Below are 12194 nucleotides of genomic sequence, written 5' to 3' on the forward strand. Positions count from 1 at the left end.
AGCCTGTGGTTTGGGCCTGGTCGCCAGAGTGAATAAGATTTCAGAAGACATGTTTGGTGAATTGGGCCTACTGAATTGCAACCCAGTCCAAATATCACTTAAAGGTGACGCAGTCCCATACAGCATTTCCACTCCTCATAGAATTCCGTTCCCACTCATGCCTCAAGTGGAGAAGGAACTTCTGAGCTTGAAGAATATGGGAGTTGTTGATGAGGTTGTTGAAGCAACTGACTGGTGTGCCCCCATTGTGCCTGTTTTGCGAAGAAAAACGGGAAGGTATGCATCTGCGTAGACTTGAAAAGGCTGAATGAGGCGGTGAAGAGAGAGAGATATGTGCTGCCGACACTTGAAGACATAGCCCCAAAATTGGCTCGGGCAAAGTTCTTTTCCACACTCGATGCTTCCAGCGGCTTCTGGTAGATACCTCTAGATCCAAAGTGCCGCAAACTGACTACCTTCATTACACCGGTAGGTCGGTTCTGCTTCTGCAGACTCCCCTTCGGGATATCCTCTGCTCCTGAAATCTTTCAAAGAGAGATGAGTTCTCTCCTAAGGGACCACAAGGGCACGGCAGTCGTCATGGACGACATCTTGGTGTATGGGTCTACATTGGAAGAACATGATCAGCGATTGAGCTGTGTGCTGCAGACCATTAGAGAGTCCGGGCTGAAATTGAATAAGGAGAAATGCCATTTTAGGAAGGCTGTGTTATGTTACTTTGGGCATATCATCAATGGGGATGGCATCAAGCCGGACCCTGATAAAATCCTTGCTATTAAACAGATGAAAAGTCCTTCTGATATACATGAGCTGAGACAAATATTGGGCCTTGTGAATTATGAGGGCAGGTTCCTTCCAAATTTATCCACAATACTACACCCTATCACAGAGTTGCTAAAGAAATATGTTGCCTGGGTCTGGGGACCTTCACAGGAAGAATTTTTTGTGCAGGTCAAGTCCCTGCTGGGGTCTGCCCCAGTGTTGGGGTTCTATGACCCTTCCAAAAAGACTGTGGTTAGTGCTGATGCAGCAGTTATGGGTTAGGGGCCGCCCTCCTGCAGTTGAATGAGAACAAAATACAGCCCATCGCCTACTGTTCCCGTACACTGACGGCTGCTGAGTCGAAATACGCCCAAATTGAGAAAGAGTGCCTGGCTGCAGTTTGAGCCTGTGAGCGCTTCGAGCGTTACCTAATGGGTTTAGAGAAATTTAGTCTGGAGACTGACCATAAACCACTAGTCCCTCTAATCAACTTCTATGATATTGACAAAACACCCCTAAGATGCCAGAGACTTCTGATGAGGCTGCTCAGGTTCAACGTTCAGGCAGTGCATGTGCCGGGGAAACAACTGGTAGTGGCAGATACACTTTCCAGGCTCCTGCTGGCTGCTGCTGAAGAATCTTCAACAGAATCTGATGTGTATGTAGATTCAGTTCTGGCATCCAAATCCATTTCAAGGGAAGCTAGAGCAAATAAGAAAGGAGACATATTTAGACACTGACCTTCAAGAAGTTATTAAGTACATAAAAGAAGGTTGGCCGAGAGCCGGGCAGCCTGGATGTCTTTAAGTTCTTACCAGTCGGAAAGGTCGCAGCTCACGGAGATGGATGGGTTGGTGCTGTTCCAGGACCACATTGTTATTTCTGTTAGCATGCGGAAAGAGATGTTAAGCAGGATTCATGATGGCCACTTGGGCATTACAAAGTGCAGAGAAAGGGCAGCTACGGCAGTGGCCTGGGATCAGTTCCGACATTGCAAGCCATGTGTCAAAATTTGCCGGGAACGCTGGCCTACTCAGGGAAGGGAGCCCTTGATTTCTACTCCGCTGCCTGCAGGCCTGTGGCAGAAAATAACTGCTGATTTGTGCAAACTGCACGGGAAAAAGTACCTAGTCGTGATTGACTACTATTCTAGGTATTTGGAGATTGCACACTTGAATGAGATCACAAGTCAAGCCGTTATCACTCGTCTCAAGAGCTTATTCACCTGGTGGGGCATACCAATGGAGTTAGTGAGTGATAACGGAATGCAGTTTGCTTCCACGGAGTTCAGTTCTTTCAGCAGTGAATATGATTTTGTCCATTCTACGTCAAGTCCACATTACCCGCAGGCCAACGGAATGGCTGAAAGGGCAGTTCCAACAACAAAGTCCATTTTGAAGCAATCTGAGCCGTACCTAGCCCTCTTGTCCTATAGGGCGACTCCCATTCAAGCCACGGGTTTTAGCCCGGCACAGCTGATGATAGGAAGTCAGATTTGCACCACCTTACCCTCTGTGGGTGTCTTCCAGCCAACTAGCTCTATTCCTCAGAACGAGGTCCTTAGGAGGGATGAAGAGGCAAAAAGGGGGTATCGATTCTTCTATGACAGGAGACACTCTGTGAGGCCCTTGCAGGAGTTGAATGCGGGGCAAAGTGTCAGAATTAAACTGGATGATGAGAAGAAATGGAAGATGCCTGCTACGGTAATTGGACGCTCTCCAGAACCAAGGTCTTATGTAGTCCTTACTGATGGAGGGACAGTCACACATCGAAATCGAAAAGATCTTCAGCCTGTACCTGAGAGTTTAGAACGGGATGCCTCAGTACCACACCGGTGGTATCCCCTGTTTTAAGAGGGGTGCCTTCCCCTCAGCAAGATCACAGCGGGGATACGTCTTTGCCTCCAGCAGACTCTCAATCACCTTCTTCTGTATCAGAGGACAGTTCATGTAGAATGACATCAAGTGGAAGAGTGGTGAAACTTCCAGCCCGATATCGGGATTAGCACTAGTTAGAACAGTGACCGGAAGTATGGGCAGAATAATCCCATGGTCACTGTGGACTAGGGTAGTCTACCCTGATGTTCAAGTCAGGATGTAAATCATGTTGTTTATACAGATATTCTCTTTAACTTGTTATTTGTTGTATACTACACAAAACTATTTTGTATGCTTCTTGTATATCTTGTTATTTGATGTATTCAATTGAAAAAAAAAATGTATGCTTTGTCCTTTGAAAAGGGGGAAGATGTGATGAGAGTGGGAAGTGACGTCACCGGATGGGGGCGTGGTTTAGGGCCGTTATTGTCTATGTTGCAGTTACTAAGTGAGATGTATTGTGCAAGCTGTATACTTCTATGCTCTGCAATGAAATAGCGTTGTACCTTCTATGCTGTGTCCTGAATCTCATGACAGGCCTGTTATAAGTGAAAGGGTAAAAAGAATTACCAACGAATATTTACCGAATATATATTTACAATTTATTGCCTATTTGCTGCACTAGGTTCTCTGTCGTGACTACCAGCATGAGAACGAGGCTCCCATTGTAGCCTATGGAAGTGCACTTTCCTGAGCTTGTGTTTGCATTACGCTCAACATGTAATACCGGTGCACATTTGCACTCCACTTGTAATCTGACCCATTATAAGCTAATTTATGTCTGTCACTAGTTGACCACAGCAAAAGGGACCAGTAACATTTTTCAAGAGTTGTAAACCCTGAACTGTGTTTAATTTGCAAAACCTTGTAAATTGTACTAACATAATATGTTTAATGATTTTAAAACATTTCTTTAGACACGAAACACCATTTTTTTCTTTCATAATTCAGACAGAGCATCTAATTTTAAACAAATTTTCCAATTGACTTCTATTACCTAATTTGCTTCATTCTCCTAGTATCTTTAGTTGAAAAGTATAGCTAGGTAGCCTCAGGAGCAACAATGCACTACAAGAAGCCAAGCTGCTGATTGGTGACTGCATATATATGCCTCTTTTCATTGGTTTACCAGATGTGTTAAGCTTGCTCCCAGTAGTGCATAGCTGCTCCTTCAACAAAGAAGAGAATGAATCAAATGTAATAATAGAAGTAAACTGAAAAGTTGTTTAAACCCATATGCTCTTTAAGGGACAGTATAACTGTAAAAAGCTGACAGGAAAATATCACCTGAGCATCTCTATGTAAAAAAGGAAGATATTTTACCTCACAATCTCCTCAGCTCAGCAGAGTAAGTTCTGTGTAAAAAGTTATACTCAGCTGCAGCCCAGCTGCAGGTTAAAAAAAAAATAAAGAAATGAACAGCAGCCAATCAGCATCAGCAGTGCTGAGGTCATGAACTCTTTTACTGTGATCTCATGAGATTTGAATTAACTCTCATGAGATTTCATAGTAAACTTCCTTAAACTGAATAGGGAAATAAGATAACATGAGAGTGCACGAGGCTCAATCCCTTAGCTGTCCCGGGACAGACATACTGATTTGCTACTTAGAAGTCCTTTACAATGGGATGTGGCTACTGAGGAACTTTTGAGGTAAAATATCTTCCTTTTTTATATAGCGATGTTCAGGTGATATTTTCTAGTCAGCTTTTTTACAGCTAATGCTGCATCACTTTCAAGTGTTTCAACATTTGGGTATCATGGCCCTTTAATCATGAAAGAGAAATGTTGGTTTCATGTCCCTTTAATGGCTGATATATGCTGTGAGTTTAATTTCCCTTTAAAGGGATATAAAAGTCAACTATTAAATGCATACGAACATATGCAGAACAATTTTTTGCAAACAAAAGTGTCGTATTTAAAAATGTACATTCTGTGGCCCTTGAGGTGAAAAGCATGGACATCTTGGTATTTACTATCATGAAATAGTCAGTTTTATCCATTGTGGAGAATCAATAATCGGACATCCGCACATATTAACAAATGTTACATGTGATGTGTGGCATTTACCTTCAAGGTCAATTTTAGCTGTAGCTGAATTCAGCACTTGAGTCAATAATTCATACAGAGGAGGAAGTGCATCCATAAGATAACTGAGAATTAAAAAGAGAGCTGTACACAGGAGATCCCAACGCAATTTGAAGGAACTTGAACTTTTTTGCAAAGAAGAGTGGGATAATATTCCGATATCTAGTCAAGCAAAGTTGGTATTCACAAAGACGTGCTGCTGTAATAAATGCAAAAGGTGCTTCCACAAAGTATTAGTTGTGCAGGGTATTGTAGTATTTTTTATTTATTTAATAATTTACACTGTGTTTAACATTTTGAATTGATGCAACTAATCAACTAAGAATGTTTGGGGGTTTTCTTTTACATTTTTAAATAGTTGAATAAAACAAATCAAAAGACAAACATTATTTTGTTCAAGAGAAAATGACATGAAATTCAAATTTCTGTGTCTAATTTAGAGGTGACATTGAAGTGACCAGTGATCATCATTACTGATGTCAATCGGTAATGTTAAAATGGACATAATTCATTATAAATTGTAATTTAGATTTATCCATAGTTTATTATACAGATTACAGCACCAAGCTCTTACACCTACCCAGTCTCTGGAACACATTCTGGGCATATGGTTATTTTTACAACACAGCATCAAAATTAGAAAGACAAATAATATGTGAACCCATTCAATAATACTAACAATATTCCATTAGGACTAAATTATATTTAAATAATATACTATATATAGTTATCATCTATCTGTATATATATATATATACAAAGAACGAATGTTGTGCAAAAGAGATTTTCAGGGACATTTCCAGGGACAAAAAAAATCCAGGGACTGTCCCTGGAAATCAGGGACTGTTGGCAACTATGAAATCATAGAAACGTAAATAGTTCAACGGTTTTTTTGTTTTTTTTCTTTAGTAATTTAGACTGAGCTAGTTTGTTTCACTAGTAATAGGCTTATCAAGGGCTAGTACAAGATCACGTGGTTATAGCAATAATTTCTTGAAATCAATGGCTCTTCACACTAAGCCCCGCCCTAGCAGATGTCTGCGCAGTGTAATACCTGACAGGACTGAGTCTCAAACTTCCGGGTGGAGTAAGATGGCGGCCTCCAAAGGCGGTAACGTGGACAGGGGTTCCAGCAGCACAGATGGTGGCTGGTTTTTGACACTCGCTGTCGGCGTTTCTTTATTGAAATGTCTCCTCATACAGACATAGTAAGGTTTAGCAGCTGCACATCGGCATGCAGTAATTTATATATTTATGGCAATGCTGTTTACTGTAGCTCCTCATCTCAGTGAAGCTGTGTAGCTGCCATAATCTGTAGACTCTAGAGAGTTTGGGGACAAATCTGTGCAAACTTTAAGATAAACACATTGATGAAACCTAATAATTTCAAAGCTAATATTAAGGGAAAGGGGCAAACAATGATAATAACTTCAGCACACGGTAGTTATATGTTTAACCCACTGTTTTGTGTTTTACAAGGAATTTCCTTGTAAAACACAAAACAGTGGGTTAAACACTTTTGAAGGAAAGTCATTTGTTGCAGCCCCCTCCAAAACGGTTAGGTTAGCTGTCATGTTGTCCTATACTAGAGCCTGAATGCATGAGGTTTTCTGGTCGTTCTGCTGCTTTATAATTTTCATGCAAGCAATGGATAGTTGAAATGTTTGTATCTATAACACACACATCGTTTTACACGCTGTTTGAAGCTCTCATTTTGAATTTTCAGGCAAGTACTTAGATTTTTAATAACTTTTGACAACCAGAATTTATGCAACCTCAAACCATTCATGAAAAATCAAAGGCAAAGATGCATGATACAAAATGTAAACGTACCCAGATACATTTATGTAAAAAAAAGTTTCTATGCACTGATACCTTGTGAATAGTGTAGAGGGAAACGTAAAGAGAGACACTAAACACAATTCTTCATGATTTAGAGCATGCAATTTTAATCAACTTTCTAATTTACTCCTATTAATTTTTCTTCTCTTGCTATCTTTAATTTAAAAAGCAGGAATGTGATGTATAGGAGCCGGCCCATTTTTGGTTGAGAACCTGGGTTATGCTTGCTTATTGGTGGGTAAATGTAGCCTCCAATAAGCATATGCTATCCATAGTGCTGAACCTAAAATGGGCTGGCTGCTAAGATGTACATTACTGCTTTTAAAATAAAGATAGCAAGAGAACAAATACATTTATAATTGGAGTAAATTAGAAAGTTACTTAAAATATCATGCTCTATCTGAATCATGAAATAAAAAAATTAGTGTAAATGTTAAACGACTTTACAATTTAATTTTTAATATCACATTTCCTTTGATTTATTGATATCCTTTTGTTTGCTTAGGAGCAGAGATGGTCTACTAAGACCTAGATAAACACATTGAATAAGCCAACATCAAGAGGCATGTAAGTGTAGCTCCCAGAAGTGCACCTGAGCATACCTAGTTATCCTTTTCATCAATGGATGCCAAGAGAACAAAGCAAACATGATAATATAAGTAAATTGTAAAGAAGTTTAAAATTGCATCCTCTGAATCATAAATGTTTAATTTTAACTTCACTGCCCCTTTAACAGGTTGGATTATTGATCATTTCTTTCACTTTTAATACATTGATTTAGTTCTCAGTTGATTTACTAGTTATATTTTTTTAATATTATATGCAAATAGAAATGCTAATCGTTTGTGATTAACTTTCAGCCATTCTACAGACTTTGAGGTTCATAGAAATTGGCTTGCTATCACACACAGCCGACCTGTCTCCCAGTGGTACTATGAGGTAAATCCCTTATAATGCTTTTGCAAAGCAAATAAGAAACCAGATTTGGAGATATATAGATATGTTGCTTTATGAATATCTTCTTGCATAGTGTGTTGTGTTAGGCACAGGACATATATTATATTATATCATTATTTATTTTGTTCCTCTTCCTGTAATTTCACTCTGTTGGCTGTGAGCTTTTCAGTTCCTGTTATAAATAGAAGTGCAGAACACTTGTTATATTCCACACAGCCATTGGCTGTGCACTCTAGTGACCTATTTATAACTGTCCTTAATTGGCAACTGCAGAGAAGGTAACCTAAGTTGCAACATGGCAGTGCCCATTGTTTTATAGACACTAAAACTACACTTATTTTTTTCAATATTTAAATAGCTAATTAAACTTTAAAAAATATATCTGCAGGTTATTCTCAGAGGGGTTGACATATCCCTTAGACAACCGCAACGCGTTTCTCAGCGGTAACACGCTGTTTCCTCAGGCATATGTCTCATACTAACAAGCACAGTCTTTTTTTTAAAATAACTAAACCAATCAGAGTGAGCTTTCAGCTCACACCCATTTTGCAACATTTGTTTCTAATCAGTACATCACCCTTGTTGCGAAGAGTAATTGGTAAGTACTCCATATTATCAAAACATTTTGTAACTACCTTAGGTTGTTAGAAAAAATAAATAAAATACATTAAAACATTATTTTACTCTTGTTTGAAGGAAATCTATTGTCTGTAGTGTGTAAGTGGCGAACTAAAACGCTCATATATTTTACTGTGGCGTGAGGGATCTACCTTATAGAAGATCTATTTGAAAATATGTATACTAGATGTCAGTTTCTAATAAAGGCCACCTCTTGACTAAGATAATATTTAATCTGTGGTGTATTGCCTGTATAATAGGCACAAGCTTGATTGTGTCTCCAGGGGCATGGACTATATCACGTCATGTATGCCATCTACGATCAAGAGTCTTACCTCCTGGTGTGTAAAGGGTGTGAGCTAGGTTGTTACAAATGGGACATGTAGGGTGGGCGTGTACTGGAGCGTGTCACAAGTGACGTGTGAGAACTGATATCCAGCTTACTTTTATCTATAGACAATCTTACTCTACAATATGTGACCTATATAGTGGGCTTGGTCTGAAACGTGTCCCTAATAGCGTTTAAATTATAAGAGTGTACTAAAGCCCATTAATAGTGACATCACCAATATCCTACCTCCTATTTGTAGTGGGCGTGGTAGCAAATCGCATCACAGATGGCGTGTTGGGGGGGGCGGGGTTTGGACTGTCGCGTCATGACAGCTGAAAACTAATATACTTGTTGTCACTGTGGACAAACTTAATAAATCATATACTGGTTTAACCAAAAATTAGGTGTAGTATATTGTGTTTATGAATGAATAAGTATATTACATGTGCAAAATATATATTTATGAGGGCTAATATGCTATATGTTAATAAAATGACCTGTATGTAATAATGGTATCTATATTACACGTTCTTATAACTGTGTATATATCTCATACAAATAGTGAATTCTATGAAATCCTCTAACTCTGACATAGACCCTCAACTACAATATGAATAGTATATAAATTACAAATATTCTCATTTGGCTCTGATATAATAAATGATCATTATATCATAAAGGTGTCTTACATGGAAACCATAATCTAAATGTAGTCTCTAAAAAATTAATACATTATTGTATAATGTTGTATGTGGGGGAAATTTCTCTAATCATACTACATATTGGAGAATGTGTCATGCATGTCCTATAGACTTGACTTATATGTGAAAAGGGAGTGTGATTTATTATACAATTGTATATAGGGTATGTGATAGTGTATATCTCTATATCTTTGTTACTATAGTGAATTTGGCCATATGTATGTAAAATGGTTGAAGGGACACTGTACCCAAATTTTTTCTTTCGTAATTCAGATTGAGCATGGCATTTTAAGCAACTTTCTAATTTACTCCTTTTATCAAATTTTCTTCATTCTCTTGGTATCTTTATTTGAAATGCAAAAATGTAAGTTTAGATGCCGCCCCATTTTTGAACAACCTGGGTTGTCCTTGCTGATTGGTGGATAAATTCATTCACCAAGAAAAAAGTGCTGTCCAGAGTACTTAATCCAAAACAAGCTTAGATGCCTTTTTCAAATAAAGATAGCAAGAGAACAAAGAAATTGCTAATGGGAGTAAATTAGAAAGTTGCTTAAAATTGCATGTTCTTTCTGAATTACAAAAGAAAATTTTTGGGTACAGTGTCCCTTTGAGTGAAGTGATGATTAGATGATATCCTAATGTATTTATACTTGAAACACACTAAATAGTTCTAGACAATGGATATAATAGATAAATAGTCCTGTATTACTCTGAGTACTCGACTAATGGATATTTTCAGTGACTAAGTGATAGGTGAATGCTCCTATAATGCGTGTATGTGTTGAAATGTAAGAGACTTCAGGGACTGAATATAATATAGTGTGGGGGCCTACTGGTCATCAGTGCGACCTTATATGTGGGTAAAGGTGTGTGTGTGAAGTTTCGTCATATATCTTATCGGAAGTTCATTATATTGAATATGTTATTAGAGTACAGACATATGTTGGATGCTCTTAACCAAATCTAGAGTTACTTCAAACTAAGCTCAAAATAAAGCACATCAGTTGAAAACTGTCATATCTAATTTCTCATTAAGACCCATTGGAGGTAGTGATTTAAATGGGTAGATCCAATAGGTCTCTCTAAGTTTAATTACTCTATTGGATCCCTGTATATATGGTAATTCTGAAAGCACATTTTATGAGGATGATAAAAGCAATGGTGTCTAGACACACTGTTTTTGCTCGCTTTGATGACATTTCTGTAATGTTCACCCCATCTTGCCCTAATAGGTCGAGTGATGTGACCTAAATACTGCATACCACACATGCAAGTGAGCAGATAGATGACAACTACAGGAAACTTACTATTTATAGTATACTAGTACTAAAGCCCGTGTACACGGGCCATTTTTTTCAGAACAGCGGTCCCACCCCTTGCTCTCTTCCCCCCCCTTTCTTTTGCTCTCTCTTCCCCCCTCTCTTTTGCTTTCTTTCCCCCCTCTCTTTTGCTTTCTCTCCCCCCTCTCCTTTGTTCTCTCTCTCCCCTCTTTTGTTCTCTCTCTCCCCTCTTTTGTTCTCTCTCTCCCCTCTTTTGTTCTCTCTCTCCCCTCTTTTGTTCTCTCTCTCTCTCTCTCTCTCCCCTCTTTGGCTCTCTCTCTCCCCCCTCTTTGGCTCTCTCTCTCCCCCCTCTTTGGCTCTCTCTCTCCCCCCTCTTTGGCTCTCTCTCTCCCCCCTCTTTGGCTCTCTCTCTCCCCCCTCTTTGGCTCTCTCTCTCCCCCCTCTTTGGCTCTCTCTCTCCCCCCTCTTTGGCTCTCTCTCTCCCCCCTCTTTGGCTCTCTCTCTCCCCCCTCTTTGGCTCTCTCTCTCCCCCCTCTTTGGCTCTCTCTCTCCCCCCTCTTTGGCTCTCTCTCTCCCCCCTCTTTGGCTCTCTCTCTCCCCCCTCTTTGGCTCTCTCTCTCCCCCCTCTTTGGCTCTCTCTCTCCCCCCTCTTTGGCTCTCTCTCTCCCCCCTCTTTGGCTCTCTCTCTCTCCCCCCTCTTTGGCTCTCTCTCTCTCCCCCCTCTTTGGCTCTCTCTCTCTCCCCCCTCTTTGGCTCTCTCTCTCTCCCCCCTCTTTGGCTCTCTCTCTCTCCCCCCTCTTTGGCTCTCTCTCTCTCCCCCCCTCTTTGGCTCTCTCTCTCTCCCCCCTCTTTGGCTCTCTCTCTCCCCCCTCTTTGGCTCTCTCTCTCCCCCCTCTTTGGCTCTCTCTCCCCCCCCTCTTTGGCTCTCTCTCTCCCCCCTCTTTGGCTCTCTCTCTCCCCCCTCTTTGGCTCTCTCTCTCCCCCCTCTTTGGCTCTCTCTCTCCCCCCCTCTTTGGCTCTCTCTCTCCCCCCTCTTTGGCTCTCTCTCTGCCCCCCCCCCTCTCTTTGGCTCTCTCTCTGCCCCCCCCCCTCTCTTTGGCTCTCTCTCTGCCCCCCCCCCTCTCTTTGGCTCTCTCTCTGCCCCCCCCCTCTCTTTGGCTCTCTCTCTGCCCCCCCCCCCCTTCTCTTTGGCTCTCTGCCCCCCCCCTTCTCTTTGGCTCTCTGCGCCCCCCCCCCCTTCTCTTTGGCTCTCTGCGCCCCCCCCCCCTTCTCTTTGGCTCTCTGCGCCCCCCCCCCCTTCTCTTTGGCTCTCTGCGCCCCCCCCCCTTCTCTTTGGCTCTCTGCGCCCCCCCCCCTTCTCTTTGGCTCTCTGCGCCCCCCCCCTTCTCTTTGGCTCTCTGCGCCCCCCCCCCTTCTCTTTGGCTCTCTGCGCCCCCCCCCTTCTCTTTGGCTCTCTGCGCCCCCCCCCCCCTTCTCTTTGGCTCTCTGCGCCCCCCCCCCCCTTCTCTTTGGCTCTCTGCGCCCCCCCCCCCCTTCTCTTTGGCTCGCTGCGCCCCCCCCCCCTTCTCTTTGGCTCTCTGCGCCCCCCCCCCCTTCTCTTTGGCTCTCTGCGCCCCCCCCCCTTCTCTTTGGCTCTCTGCGCCCCCCCCCCCTTCTCTTTGGCTCTCTGCGCCCCCCCCCCTTCTCTTTGGCTCTCTGCGCCCCCCCCCTTCTCTTTGGCTCTCTGCGCCCCCCCCCCC

At 41.8% G+C, this 12194-nt stretch overlaps 1 protein-coding gene across 2 annotated transcripts in view; it reads left to right on the forward strand.

The window, feature by feature from the left end:
* Positions 1-5813: 5813 nt before the first annotated feature.
* ALG8 (ALG8 alpha-1,3-glucosyltransferase) overlaps positions 5814-12194 on the forward strand; it is a 111999-nt gene continuing 105618 nt past the window's right edge. Inside the window, exons 1-2 of one of the 2 annotated variants that reach the window (XM_053708679.1) lie at positions 5819-5934; positions 7429-7507. In XM_053708679.1, coding sequence (XP_053564654.1) covers positions 5819-5934; positions 7429-7507 — 195 coding nt within the window. Of the gene's footprint in view, positions 5935-7428; positions 7508-12194 lie in introns of both variants that reach the window. The other variant, XM_053708680.1, reaches the window with a different exon arrangement.

The sequence above is a fragment of the Bombina bombina genome, chromosome 3 (assembly GCF_027579735.1).
Source record: "Bombina bombina isolate aBomBom1 chromosome 3, aBomBom1.pri, whole genome shotgun sequence".
NCBI lineage: Eukaryota > Metazoa > Chordata > Amphibia > Anura > Bombinatoridae > Bombina > Bombina bombina.